The 15,514-nt window shown below is 38.5% G+C and overlaps 1 protein-coding gene across 1 annotated transcript in view; it reads right to left on the bottom strand.

Annotated features, from left to right (window-relative positions):
- LOC126202942 (X-linked retinitis pigmentosa GTPase regulator-like) overlaps positions 1-15,514 on the bottom strand; it is a 414,771-nt gene that overhangs the window by 162,338 nt on the left and 236,919 nt on the right. The window contains exon 9 of the mRNA XM_049937044.1: positions 10,001-10,116. Within this exon, the coding sequence (XP_049793001.1) occupies positions 10,001-10,116 (116 nt within the window). The remainder of the gene's footprint in view (positions 1-10,000; positions 10,117-15,514) is intronic.

Genomic DNA, 15,514 nt, shown 5'->3' with positions numbered 1-15,514 from the left:
GTCCAAAACGTTAGCAAAACCAGCCCATAATTAATTCCAAAGTAATTAACAGTTATGTCAAAAGTATTGTTTATGTAACTATATATGTTAATTTCATCATTTAAACAAATAATTTGGCTTAAGCCTTGTGCTGTTTGAAAGAACGAATTTTTCGATGTATTCAGTTAATTTAATGAGTTAAGTTTTAATTGTAATTATGCAAATTTAACTTCGAACAATGTGTAGTTTCAGCACCTATTATTTTGAAGATATATAAGGGCCCAATTTTTGGCCACAAGACTGTCATTCCATGGCCGAGTTTCAGACAAGAAACCTGTGTTGGTTACAGTGACAACAATGCATCAACTTAACAGTGAAATGAGTGTTACATCAATAGACCATGTGTAAAAACAATGACATTGTCTGTTTCCAAACGTACCTGTGTGAACATTGTAGTTAGGTTTTTACTGGTTGTAGGTATTCAACAGTTAACTACTGTAGCAGAATATGGATGTTCGGCTGCATCCTATTAACAAAGCTTATCAAAAGTTAAAACAATAGTGCACTGGCCATGTGACTGTGTAATATTGGGGGTTGTGAAGAGTGAAAGTAAAAGAGAGTAAAAAGCAACTGTGCCTATGTCAGCTACATCATTTACAGTAGACAGTACTGCATGTCCACCCCCTATTTTTTCAGCCAGCATGTCGACACCGAGAACAATTAATGAAGAAACAAAGTAGGTGACCTGATAAAATGGCTTTTAACAATTTCTTTGCTTTGACATAAGGCATACACTGTGTAATTTTTATTTCTTTTATTTTTTACTTGTTTATTTTATTCCCGTAAATGGGATGCTCTATGCTACAAACTGGATGTTTGCTGGAGCAGTTAACAAACATGGGAGTAGATGTCCATCCTACACCTAGCTCATTAGCTGCTTGGCCAGAGTTCCCACAAGTAGCATGGCCAATACCAGCAGCTGTAGTGTGATCAAATCTTTGGCACTGCAACAATTTTGGAAAATATGGGTGAATATTAAAGCGCAAGAAACCAGCCTTAACGTGACCAGCTAAGACTTGAAAATTTGGAGTTACAATGAATGTATGTGTTCTTTCAATAATTCTATTCACTCTCTTCACATCATGTTTTGCACACCTTTAACACCTTTTGCTACCCATGACGATTTCATCCATTAAGTTTTCACACAACACAACCCCAATGCTGGAATTTAGAGTTTTATGCAGTTTAGTTACAATAGGAAGTGTCTTTGATTTAAGAAACTTTTTTATTTTCCCAGAAATGGCAGGTTCAACCAACAATGTACCATTTCAGACTATCTAGGTTTCTAAGCACTGTTTCATCTCAACAGCCAATGGGGATCATCAGCACACAGAACACTTTGTGATTGAGGTTTTTACCATCCTTACCATCTAGGTGGTTAAGCTGAGATACCTGTTCTCTGTTATAAACAATGATCGACCACCACACCTGACAGTGGTTGCTGAAGCATGCCCAGAGCTTATGGTTAAAGAGGACTGGTTAAATGTACAAATTCTGAATTGAAAATACCACAAATGTGGCGAGCATCACCCCACAATCGACACGAGTGTTCATCAGAGACTAGGGCATCATCAAGTGTGCCCCAGTAAAGTGTGATACAACAGCTCTTGTTATCTACACACATATATGATCTCTTGGATAGGGTGAGCTGCAATCTGTATTTGTTTTGGTGATGACACTGTAGTGCAGGGGAAAGTATCATTGAGTGACCATAGGATGATTTAAAGAGAATGTCTAATATTTGTGCAAACAAAGTTGACACTCAGCGTGGTGGCTGATGGAAGCAACTGTAAATTGGAAAACGCTTTACAGTTACTCCCATCAGCCACAACACTGAATGTCAACTTTGTTTGCACTTGTAGTATTTGGTGTAATGAATGGAGGCTTACCCTAAATGTGAGAAAATGTAATTTAATGCAGATGATTTGTAAGTTAATGTAGATTATTAGGAAAAACAATTCTGTAATATTCAAATACAGTATGAGTGTTGTGCTGTTTGATAGAGTCACATCAATTATATATCTAGCTATAAATTTCAAAGAGATATGAAATAGAATGAACACATAAGGACGGTAGTAAGGAAGGAGAGTAGTTGACTTCAGTTAATTACAGGGTGTATACGCGGACAAGGAGAAAAAATTCCTGGATATTTCCCGGATCTCCCGGTTAAAAATACATTTTTTCCTGGGTGAAAATACGCTTTTGCCATGTTAAGTGACAGTATACTTTCCCTCGGAACTGTAAAACGTATCCTTTGATAGGATATGGTTTTATACAGCAGCGTAGAATTTCCTGGCACTTTAGAAAATGATACTCAGGGGGAAAAAAACACATTTTGGAAAGACCTTTGATGTGCAGCAACATGTACGCAGCATTATTCGTATTACGAAAGTATAAATTCGAATTCCACCAACAGGAAAAGTTAATGGTTTAAATTAATATACATAGTGTTGCTGCAAGAAAAACAAATCTTTTGCATATAATATTTGTCTCAAAGATTAATAAGCTTTCACTTATAATGTTGATATGTTTAGTGCATGTTACACTTTAAGATACATCACACAAATATGCCAGCAAAATTTTTAATACCGACATAAATCTCTGATCTTCTGGGCTCGAAATTCTTCTAAATGGCTTGTCATCGAAGAGTTGATTTTTAAAAGAGACCAAACACTCTGTGATTTAAGAAATACATCATACATTCTCGCACATAGTTCATCTTGTGTAAAAGGAAATTTACTTTGAAAATAATGCTTTCCGAACAACAATTCACAATATTTTCCCTTGACCTGTTAGAAATAGATTCATTTCAGCAGTTGTCAGAGAGCGCCAGATAAGAGGGGTCACTGCGCTTGCGCAGCTACGGTGATGCAGGAAGCCCGTATGTTCGTACTTGTAAAACATTAAAAGATCTTACATTATGTCATAAAAGCAATAAGACATCAGAGGACACTCCAAGAGCACCAGAATTCCGGGAACCATACTAAAATGCATAGTTCGCCTTACAGTGCACATTCGTATGTCCAGATTCTCAATGACGTAGGCCTTGACCAGATATGAAGCTTTTCAGTGTGGTTTTTGGGACGTAAATTTTCTTGGAGTACCAGTACTGTATTATCTCACGTTTGGTTCTTTATTATGGCATAATGCCATACATGCTAGAAGATGAAAATGTGCACCTGAAATGCAGCAAACAGTTGAAACTAGCCAATAGTGTGGAATAAATTGACTGCCTCAGCAGGAAAGCTTAATAAAAGCCAAATTTATTTATCAAACTGACAAAAATAACTTCATTGTTCTGCAAGGTGATTAATGCTTGGCTGTCAGAAAGGTGGAAATAAAATAAAATCTGAAACTAGTAACATAGTTTACCCTTCCGTAATTATGTGAATGTATTTTAATTAACTTGATAGCTCCCAGCCACAGAAATCCATCTTGTTTTCATTTGACGTGAGAGCAGTAAACAAAGAGGAAACAGAAAAATCACTAAATGTAAAAGTGGGTCACGTTGAGACTATCCACTTCCCCACTGTAACTCAGGCTGCTCTGCGCATCAGAGCGTAAAAAAAGACTTTTAAAAAATAAGTTAATTTTGTAGCACACATATTTCCGAAGAGTCTGGTACATAAAAGATATATCTTCGAGGATATGTAAGACATGTTATTTGGCTTTAATGTGCAGTGAGGTGCCATGCTTCTTCAAACAACATTCTTATACCACACATCACTGTATTTCACTCTGTCGAACTCAAATGTGTATATTTTGTAATGGATGCCATCAAACTATTTCAGGACAGAGGAAATTAAAATGTCCTGTAGCGCCTCTCATGCTCCCAGTTGGCCGGTTTGACATCCTACCCTCTTCTTCTTCTTTTGTATATATATATATATATATATATATATATATATATATATATATATATATAACAGAGGGAAACATTCCACGTGGAAAAAATATATATCTAAAAAGAAAGATGATGAGACTTACCAAACAAAAGCGCTGGCAGGTCGATAGACACACAAAAAAACACAAACACACACACAAAATTCTAGCTTTCGCAACCAACGGTTGCCTCGTCAGGAAAGAGGGAAGGAGAGGGAAAGATGAAAGGATGTGGGTTTTAAGGGAGAGGGTAAGGAGTCATCCCAATCCCGGGAGCGGAAAGACTTACCTTAGGGGGAAAAAAGGACAGGTATACACTCGCACACACACACATATCCATCCACACATACAGACACAAGCAGACATATTTAAAGACAAAGAGTTTGGGCAGAGATGTCAGTCGAGGTGGAAGAGTAGAGGCAAAGAAGTTGTTGAGAGACAGGTGAGGTATGAGTGGCGGCAACTTGAAATTAGCGGAGATTGAGGCCTGGCGGATAACGAGAAGAGAGGATATACTGAAGGGCAAGTTCCCATCTCCGGAGTTCGGATTGGTTGGTGTTGGTGGGAAGTATCCAGATAACCCGGACGGTGTAACACTGTGCCAAGATGTGCTGGCTGTGCACCAAGGCGTGTTTAGCCACAGGGTGATCCTCATTACCAACAAACACTGTCTGCCTGTGTCCATTCATGCGAATGGACAGTTTGTTGCTGGTCATTCCCACATAGAATGCATCACAGTGTAGGCAGGTCAGTTGGTAAATCACGTGGGTGCTTTCACACGTGGCTCTGCCTTTGATCGTGTACACCTTCCGGGTTACAGGACTGGAGTAGGTGGTGGTGGGAGGGTGCATGGGACAGGTTTTGCACCGGGGGCGGTTACAAGGATAGGAGCCAGAGGGTAGGGAAGGTGGTTTGGGGATTTCATAGGGATGAACTAACAGGTTACGAAGGTTAGGTGGACGGCGGAAAGACACTCTTGGCGGAGTGGGGAGGATATATATATATATAAAACCTCCCAATTAATACTGGATAGGATTATTTGTAACCAGGAGAACAAGAACTCTTCAGAAAAACTGGACTCTTTATTGCCTATTAGCTAATAACTTGCTCTTCTGTGTGACATAAAATTAAATATAGGACACCTAAAACCAGTAAAGACAAGAGACAGGCAAAACAGTACACATTTCTTCAATCCTTAGGTCCTAGCGATTTTTCTGTCTAATCTTGCTACAGCTTTACATGGTGTGCTTTCCTCTCTGCGAAAGGACTATTACCTTATCAAAGTTCGTCAAACTTTTGACACATGAAAAATAGAAATCTCATTGTCTAATACTGAAAAAGCTGTTAACACAAATAGTACCCAATACTGGTGTGGTTTCTCGATCTGATGACATCTATTTTGTCACTGTGTGCTGGAGAAAACAAAATAGGCCTTTCTAATATTTCAGCAATTGTAACCCACACCAAATAAGCGAAACTATTTTGGCAATAAAGATCATTTTTATAATGTGTCAGAATATAATTCACAAAGTACCAATACGAAATACATATTTGTCCTACTACAAGCCAAAAGCTTCACGTTATGAAATGGTTTCACATTTCATTCATACGCTCCAGTTTCTCATGCACAAGACCGAAAAGTAGTAGAACGAAATTTTTGTATAAATTTGGAATATCATATTCTTCCATAATTTGTGTGATGTCCCTGTTTCTTCTCCTTGCTTATTCTAACAAACAGTCTTATCACTAATTCTGTAACTATTACTACCATTGTCAAAACTCATTCTCCGGTTAACTCTACTAACTTTGCCAGAATCACCCTTTTAGTTATCCAGCGATTATTCTCTGGTTAGACGTTAACACATTTGTACAGCACATTTTTTGCACTACTCCCACAATATAACTTAAGCGGCTGCTAGCCAGGGACTGTACAACTGGCCCTGTCTCATGTAGTGATCTGGCCAAAAGATTTCTGTCAAAATTTCACTTTCTTGGATACACTGAGAAGATAATACGTAATCTTTCTGACCTGTTAAGTCGTTTATTTCCACTCTGGTAGTCTGAATCTAAGGATTTCACTAGTAATTATAACAATGCTGAACATTCGTAAACTGAATCAACCACATAAACAAGCAGCACTTGGCATTCACCGGTTCGGTTTTATTCTGCTCAGCTCGTATAGCCCCGTCCCGTTTTGTCTGTAGGAAAGTTCATTTCTAGATGTGACGAGGATTCCCCTGGCAAAGACATCATGTACACTATACACGCATTCAAAAATCAACTTATAATTAATTCAGAAATGAATTTAGAATGCGTACAAAAACCAGCAGGGGTGCGTTTCAAAATCATACGAATAATCGATAGATTGACATGTGCTGGATGCTAGGTGCTTTGTGAAACAAGGTTTTTTTTTTCTTCTCAAGAATATGAATTTGCCCCCTCCCCCCAAAATTGCCGTCCGGTTCAGATACCCCGGTTTGCCCTCACTCCCCACTAGATCCAGGCCTACTGCACACGCGTGAATCTGGCAGCTTGAGCATGCCAGTAAAATTTTCCGGATACCACGTGGCTGGTTGATGCTACTGTTGCTTACACAGCCAACAGCCACATTTCTGTAGCCAGAAGTGGGAGAAGGTACCAGTCATACGCGACTCAACTGCGCATGTGTATGAGCCCACTCGTAACTGATTACATGAGTCTAATGTAAATAGTTGTGACATCACGCTCATCGAAGGCAATTTGTTGTTATGAAGCATTGCATAGTCTTCCGAAAGCCTCTGACACATTTTGCTGTTGGCAGACGCTTGTACGAGCACTGTGTTACTTTATATGGCACATTTCCTTTGCAATTTAATTTTCGTTTTTTTCTCTCATTCATGTTTTAATGCTGCAGTATTATTCTGCAGTAGCAGGATACAGTAATATAACTGAAAACTAAAACAACAAAAAATTCCTGGAATTCTAAAAAATTCCAGTATTTTTCCCAGTTTTCTCCTGGACGAAAAAACTCCCGGGTTTTTCCCAGATCTCCCGGGGTTGTATACACTCTATATTAGGATAATTATACAAAACTATTAGTCTTCTCTAAAGACCAGACCATGTTTAGAATACTCGAGCATCCTTTATTGAGACTGCTCGAGTGTTTGTGATCTCCATTTGGTCAGAATAAAGGAAGACATCAATGCAACTCAGGTGTATGCTGCAAGATTTGTAACTGGTAGGTTCGATCAACTTGTGAGAGTTACGGAAATGCTCTGTCAACTCAAATTACAATTTCACAAAACACTATCGTGAAAATTTAGAGCACCAGCATCTGTGGCTGATTGCAGAATGAATCTACTGCTGCCAACATACATTTTGCATAGGGGCTGTGAAGACATGTTAACAGAAATTAGGGCTCATATGAAAGCATATAGCCACTTGTTTTTCGCTCACTCCATTTGTGGATGGAACAGTAAAGAGAATGACTAGTAGCAGTACAAGATGCCCTTCCTACAAGATGCCCTTCCTACGCCATGCGCCATGAGTAGGTATGTAGATGTAGATCATATTAGAAAATGAGACACTAAAAATGGCAGATAAGTGTCACTATTTGGCAGAAAATTAACTGATAGCAGAAGTAAACAGGATATCAGACACTGAATAAAAATAGGAATAAAAGCTTTTTTGAAAAAGCCATCTAATATATAAGGGACAGTCAATGAAAGTGAGAAATGTGGAAAAAATCTGGATAAGTGTGAATAGGACTTGTGCACCGAAGGTTCCGTACAAACTTAATTAAATATATAGATAGTTTATCCATATCAGGAATCGAGAATTCAGACAATTTTTGCCTGTTATTAATACTGGCAAGAGCTTACAATATGTGGCATAAATAGCCATATCTTTTGATTGCACTGACACAGAAGCTTAAATATTTTACACCACCAAGGGACTGTAGACTTTAGTGCATGACATAAATTTCAACCAGTTATATCCACCCATTCCCATGAAAAAGGGGTCTTAACAGGCAGACAGACAGTCAGATAACATGACAAAAAAATAATTTTTTTGGGTGTGATATTATTGGGGCAACAGCCTTGCCACAGTGGATACACCGGTTCCCGTGAGATTACCGAAGTTAAGTGCTGTCGGGCGTGGTCGGCACTTGGATGGGTGACCATCCAGGCTGCCATGCACTGTTGCCATTTTTCGGGGTGCATTCAGCCTCGTGATGCCAATTGAGGAGCTACTCGACCGAATAGTAGCGGCTTCAGTCAAGAATACCATCATAACGACCGGAAGAGCGGTGTGCTGACCCCACGCCCCTCCTGTCTGCATCCTCCACTGAGGATGACACGGCGGTCGAATGGTCCCGGTAGGCCATTCGTGGCCTGAAGACGGAGTGTGTGTGATATTACCACAAATTAACAATTTTCAGATTTTTTCCTTTACTTGTACTGCAGAACTGAGAAAACTGCCAGATTTCATTATTCTAAGTTAACAGGAAGTACCAAATGGGTTCTGACGAGTGAGTTTGCAAGAGCAAAAGTATGTGACATAAGTGGCCAAATCTTTTGTTTCCACTGATGTAGAAACTTAAATTTTTTTACATCGTCTGAGGACCATAGACCTTTGTATACGACATACATTTCAACTTGATACACCTACCAGTTTCTGAAAAATTGTTCTTAACAGTCAGACAGATGGACAATAAAGTGATCCTATAAGGGTCTCATTTTTACCAATTGAGGTAGGGAACCCTAAAAGTACGTAAACCATTTATTAACAGTAGCTGAATTTTCCACCAGTGCTGCTTGGCAGAATGTGATAATAATATTAAAAAGGAAAACACTTTCCAATGTTCTGTACATTTATATTTACTCGGTCAAAAAATGGATTTCAGCTTCTCAGGCAATCTTCAGGTGACTACTAAATGTTGCAAACACAGATAAACATGATGTGCAACTTATGCAGATATTATTTGTACAGAAGATATGAAAATGATAGTGCGTTTAGATCGGTAAACATTACTTTTTTGGACACTTAGAAATAATAATTAACTAAAAAGGGGGGATAAACAAAGTTTTTATGTGGAGGTACATTTAACAACAGATGAGAAATAAGGTGACTTTATAGTCTGAATCTAGTATTTGAGAAAAAAACTTAATTTAACAAAGAGGAAAACAGAAACTGAGTCTGATCATTTAATACTAGGCTGGCATTCTGTGTACTGTTCTTTATTTCTTTACATTTTTTATTTATTTCCAAATGCCAAACTTCACATTCTACATCATATGAATGGTTTTTCACTAAAAGATGATCAGTGAAGTTTGATTCTTTCTGCCTTGATCTCCAGCTTCTCTCATGTTCACTTAGCCTGAATGCCACAGCTCTGCCTGACTGCCCAATATAAACTTTTTCACACTGCTTGCAAGTGATTTTATATACACCAATCTGTGCCAAGGATTCCAATTTGTCTTCACCATTGAACCAAAATTTTGATATGCTATTGGTATTATAAAATGATTTATGATTTCAAAAGTAATCACCATAACTGTTAATACATTTATCCCACTGTGAGACAAGATGGTGACTGCCATCACAGAAAAATGTTTGCAGTTTCCTGCGAAACCGTGATTGTATCCAGGCGCGCATCTCTTCATCCTAAGCAAATCGATGGACATGAATGTCGTTCTTCAGGCCTCCAAAAATATGGAAATTGTATGAGGAGAGAGTCAGACCATATGGAAGATGTGTAAGGGCTTTACAACAAAACCTCTGCAGCATAGTCAAAACAACCTTCAGAACATGTGAGGGGGACCCTGCTTCAAGTTGTAGAGAGATTCTGTTGGACCAATTTTAAATCAAGTTTGTTGGGAAGATAAATCCCATACTAAGAGAGTTGAAAAGACAGTAAAATATCTGAAGCTTGTTCAGGCAATATCCATACAGCGATCCGAGATGTGCAGTTGCTACTGAGCCAAAGATTGAAATACAGCTCACGTCTACATTAAATAAGAGGCAAGTCATGACAACCAAGTATGATACACAATACTGCTTTGTGTCACAAAGCTCTGAGATTAACAAAATACTTTACTTTTTCAACAAAAAATCCAGATAGTCTTGTCACTTTAGTTGGCTGCATCAACTTTGGGTCTTCCATGCACAATTTTCCATGTCTTCCATCACCACAGGTATACAAATAACCATTACCTGTTAACATATTGAAAAATACACAGTTAAGGTCATACCGAAATGAATCAAATCATATCCTTATAAAAGAAAATGCATGCTACAGCAAATAATGGTAAATGGAGAAAAAAATTAACACTGCAAATAATAGTATGGGCAATGTCCTGAAACCAAACTATTCATCAGCTCAATCTGCCCCTGTCCCCTCCTCAATCCTCGTCGAATACTACGAATACTATCTCTCTCCACTATACACACTATTATTTGATGTGTATCTCTTTTTAGCATCTATACTACGAATACTATCTCTCTCCTCTATACACACTATTATTTGATGTGTATCTCTTTTTATCATCTATAGATTTTTAAAGTGCCACTTTTGTTAATTTTTCAAATGTAATGTCTAATGTTTCAGAATGTCAATATGTCTTGTATATTCAGTGGCTTCAGTTCAGTTGCCAGATACTGCAGTCGTGTGTGTGTGTGTGTGTGGTCTATTTTTGATGAAGGCCACACTGGCCAAAAGCTAATTTGTGACAGGCTTTTTGTTGTGCCTATCTGCAATTTAGCATCTCCACTATATGATGAGTAGCAACTGTCCTAGTCGTAATACTGTTGTATTCAGATAATTGTTTTTTCACACTCTCGTACTAAAAATGGATCTTCACCATTCATTTTATTTTACACCTGTTTCTTCAAACTCATTAATGGCTGCTACTACATCAGCACGCAAGGAAATATCAGCCCAGTGCTTTATTTCCAATCCTCACTACTGTTAGTTAATTGTACACATAGGAGGCTGAACCACGCACAAATGCTCAGGGAAAAATATACTATCACACATCTAAGGAACAGAGAGCAATGTGGTAATACTATCTAGTAGTTTTTGGCTCAATATACTTGCCTTGGGCAAGTGCCCTGATTACGCTCTATTAGTTAGAGAAGACTTTAACCTATTGAATACAGACTGGCCTGTCTAAGGAATTGTTGCAGATAGTGTGGACGGATTGTCATGCAAAAGTATAAACAAGCCTGAACTTATCAACAGCATCAGTATAGAAACAGGTATTATTGATCATGATGTTCTCATAGCCATGGTGATTACTTAGAAAATCCATCAAAAGGGCTAAGAGAGATTTTATGCTGGAAAGAGCAGAGTTGTTACCACACTACTTAGACAATGAATGGACATCATTTAGTTAAAGAATGATGGACATAGGAGAGTTATGGACAAAGCTTAAACTGATTATAAATTGCACTCAGGAGAAATATATGCCGAGCATGTGGACGAAGGATGGAAAAGATCCACAGTGGTTGAATGTCAAAATTTGGAATATTCTGAGAAAATAGAAATTGTCACATCCTGGGTTAAAAAACATTGTCAACAGCAAAAGTTGGCAGACATTCACGTTTACAAAAAGATCAGGCTGCAAAACATACACCATCATATGTTGGTGAAGAATTTTGCCAAGAATCCTTAAAATATCTGGTGCTACATAAAATTGCTGGTCGATATCTCCTATTCAGTCACTTGTAGACCAATCCGTCAAAATACTAGAAGACAGCAAAAGGAAATCTGAAGCATTTTAAATCTTGCGTTTAAAAACTCAGGCATGGAAGAGGATCATACAGATATACCACAGTTTGACCATCACACAAAAACTCCCGTAGGGATGACATAGAAATTGCATACTTGGTGTGAAAAGCAGCTGAAAGAGTTAAAAAGATGCTAGGTCCAGATGGAACCTCAGTTCAGTTTTACAAACCATTCTTCAGCACTGACCTCTTACATTTATCGTGAATCTCCTAAGCAATGGGGCAAAGTGCAGGTGACTTGTATACAAGAAGAATAAAATAAACTGAGGTGATGAAAGTCATAGGATAGTGATATGCACATATACAGATGGCGGTCGTATCATGTACACAAGGCATAAAAGGGCAGTGCATGTGGGAGCTGCCATTCGTACTGACGTGATTCATGTGAGGCGGTTTCTGATGTGATTCTAGCTGCACAATGGATATTGACAGCCTTTGAATGCAGAATGGTAGTTGGCACTAGACACATGGGACATTCCATTCTCTCATCACCGACAATGCAGGGGCCAACACCCTTCACTTAACGACCAAGGGAAGCAGCATTTGTGTACAGTTGTCAGCAACAATGCATGAAATAACTGCAGAAGTAAATATGGGATGTATGACGAACATATCCATTAGGACAGTGTGATGAAATTGGGTGCTAATGGGCTATGGCAGTAGATGTCTGATGCGAGTGCCTTTGTTAACAGCACATCACCACCTGCAGCACATCTCCTGGGCTTGTGACCGTAGACAGCTGGAAAACCGTGGCCTGGTCAGATGAATCCTGATTTCAGTTGGGAAGAGCTGATTGTAGGGTTTGAGAGTGGCACAGACCCCATCCAGCTGTGGACACAAACTGTCAACAAGGCACTGTTGGTGGCTCCATAATTGTGTGGACTGTGTTTATATGGAATGGACTGGCCCTCTGGTCCACTGAAATGATCATTGACTGGAAATGTTCACATTCAGCTATTTGGAGACCAAATGCAGCCATTCATGGACTTCATATTCCCAAAAAACGATGGAATTTTTATGGATGACAATGTACCATGTCGCCAGGCCATAGTTATTTGCGATTGATTTGAAGCACATTCTGGACAATTTGAGCAAATTATTTGGCCACCCAGATCGCCCGACATGCATCCCATCGAATACTTATGGCACATAATTGAGAGGTTCATTTGTTCACAAAACCCTGCACACTTCCACAACTATGGACGGCTATGGAGGCAGCAGGGCTCAATATTTCTGCAGGGGACTTCCAACAACTTGATGAGTCCATGCCATGTCCAGTTGTTGTATTACAATGGGCAAAATGAGGTTTGACAAGATATTAGAAGATATCTCACAACTACTGCCACCTCAGTATAATGGATCTGCAAAATTAAGATCGTCTTGAACACCAGTTTCTGTAGGATTCTCAACAATATTCTCAGTTAAAAATAATAAATTCCTTTGAGAGAAGAGAACTTCGACCCACAGATTTAGAAAGTATCACTTGTGGATATCTGAGAGTGGCTTTATCTTGCGCAATGCCCTGCAAACCATTGATGAAGGGTACAGGTAGATTCCATAGTCCCAGATTTCTGGAAATTGTTTGAAATAGTGCCACACTGCACACTTTTAACAATATGTGTTAAGACATCAAGGAATAACTTCCATATCCTTTGAAGGAGCTGTAGAGAGTAGAAACCGTAGAGGAAGACTGAGATTGGACTATATCCATCAAATAACTGAATATGTGCTACTCTGAGAAGAAGAGCTTGGCAGAGGAGAGGAATTTGTGTCGGGCTTCATCAGACCAGTCAGAGCAGACTGATGGCGAGGGGGGGTGGGGGGGGGGGGGCAGGCACGTTTAACAGACAGAGGCAGCATAGTGTAGAAAAGATCATGGGAGTGCTTCAACTGTATGAAGATGTGGATTTATGTATGGAAAAGTCAGTGCCGTAGCTGCAAATAAATATCTCATTTGCAAAGAGTAAAGTTATTGTGAAAGTGTATTGGCCAAGGAATGTGAGATAAATGATGTTATTACTGGCAAAGATTATTTGTGCAATTCACATCTATTTCAGTCATGTACACTGCTCAACACAGCATTATCTCACGACTCAGAATATTCTGAAGACGAGCGTAATATTTAAAGAACACGGAGTAAAATACTGGCTCCTTAGGAACTGCTAATAACCTTGTGAGCTCAACAGGAGCATGCCTACAATAAATGGAGTCTACTTAGACTACTTGAAGTCAGTCAGAATATACTCACCAAATGAATTTTATGTCAAGTTGCTGCAGGTTATTGAAAGGGAAGTTTCTAGGATATGTTAGACATACAATAAATGTAATTTATTAAATATAGGATGTGACCTCATACTATGCTGCTACTTCTCCTTTTTTGCTAATGGGGCTGATGTCTTTCATAAATAATTACATGTGGTATAACAAATAGGATGAAGTGAAGATCAAACATGGCAACACATGCACAGACTCAGAGTAGTCTTTGCATTTGAAACTACAAATGAATTTCAAGTGGTGAGCTGTATCCATGCAGATATAATGCAAAGAAAACAAATCACATAACAGTGAAGAAGTACTGGCCAATGATGTCTGCCTCAAGCCATGAGAATCAGTGTACTCTTACAGAGTAGGAATGCTGCTCATGTTAGCCACTGTGTGTCTTTTTCCGCTATAGGTTCTCTTTGAACTGCAGCATAGCTACTGTGGATGACACATTGTTAGAGTGAATACTAAGGAGTCTATCAAGTCTGGAGGCTGAGTATGTATGTGAGCCATGCAAATGAATTAAAGACAAGAACGTGGATCAACAATTAGTTAACAGAAGGGAGACAAAATGAGATCATGAGTGATTTTATGCAGATGCATCTTATGTTGATTACCACAAATAACTATAACAATTGTTACTGGTAAATGGCATGAAAAGTGGAATTTTGAGTTCAACAGTGTGTGTGTAAATGATAGAAATCATAACGACTGGTATTTAATAATAGATTCCAAAATTTCTTAAAACTTGATTCTTAGGACTTATATTATTTAATATTTACAAACAGTAAGCATCACTCTAGGCAAAGCAGTTTTGGTGTAGTTGCATTGGGATTGCTGCAGTAGATGTGAAGCTTTCTGGACTGACAATATTGGGCAAGAAAGCGGAGTTGTTGGTAACAAAGATGATCAGTTATGTGAGTTAAGGGCAGACTAAAGATGAAGCAAAATATTCCAGATTTTTGGAAAATAGTACATTGATGGAGGATACATTGTGTGACACACAAAGAAAACGCATGAGCAGTGAGGCTGGAAAAGCCTGATAAATAGACAGAGAAATATTTTTTCAGGCTTTAAAGAAACAAGAAAACTGATTACCGAAAATCAGGAAGACTTGTTTGAGTAATTAAAACAACAATTAATTGATCAGTGGAGCACAACATTCAAAAAGCACAATGAACTTACAGCAACATTGAGCATATCACCTAAGAGCAACATGAATGAATTTTACAAGTAGAAGTGTGAGTAACAACAAATACCATGGAGTGGATTTAATCCCTCACAATAAATGAACTAGAAAAACGGGTAGAAGCAACTGAGCCAAAATTACAGGAAACATGTCAGTTGGTTATTGTCGGTAGGAAGTTTGTACCACAAGAAAATTGTAGGTTTCACACTTTCTGTCCCAGAAAGTGAATATGGTCTGAAACGGAAGGGAAGAGTGCATATTGTCAAACAAAGTAGCTGTGAAAGTAGTTCATCATTTCTTAATGAGTCTTATTTTGAGTTTTGATCACCTGTCATCCGTCACTGATTAGAACAGCACAAAGTCATTTACCTG

The sequence above is a fragment of the Schistocerca nitens genome, chromosome 9, assembly GCF_023898315.1.
Source record: "Schistocerca nitens isolate TAMUIC-IGC-003100 chromosome 9, iqSchNite1.1, whole genome shotgun sequence".
NCBI classification, from domain to species: Eukaryota; Metazoa; Arthropoda; class Insecta; order Orthoptera; family Acrididae; genus Schistocerca; species Schistocerca nitens.
Note: the sequence above shows the minus strand (reverse complement) of the source record. Positions and strands in the feature narration are given on the sequence as shown.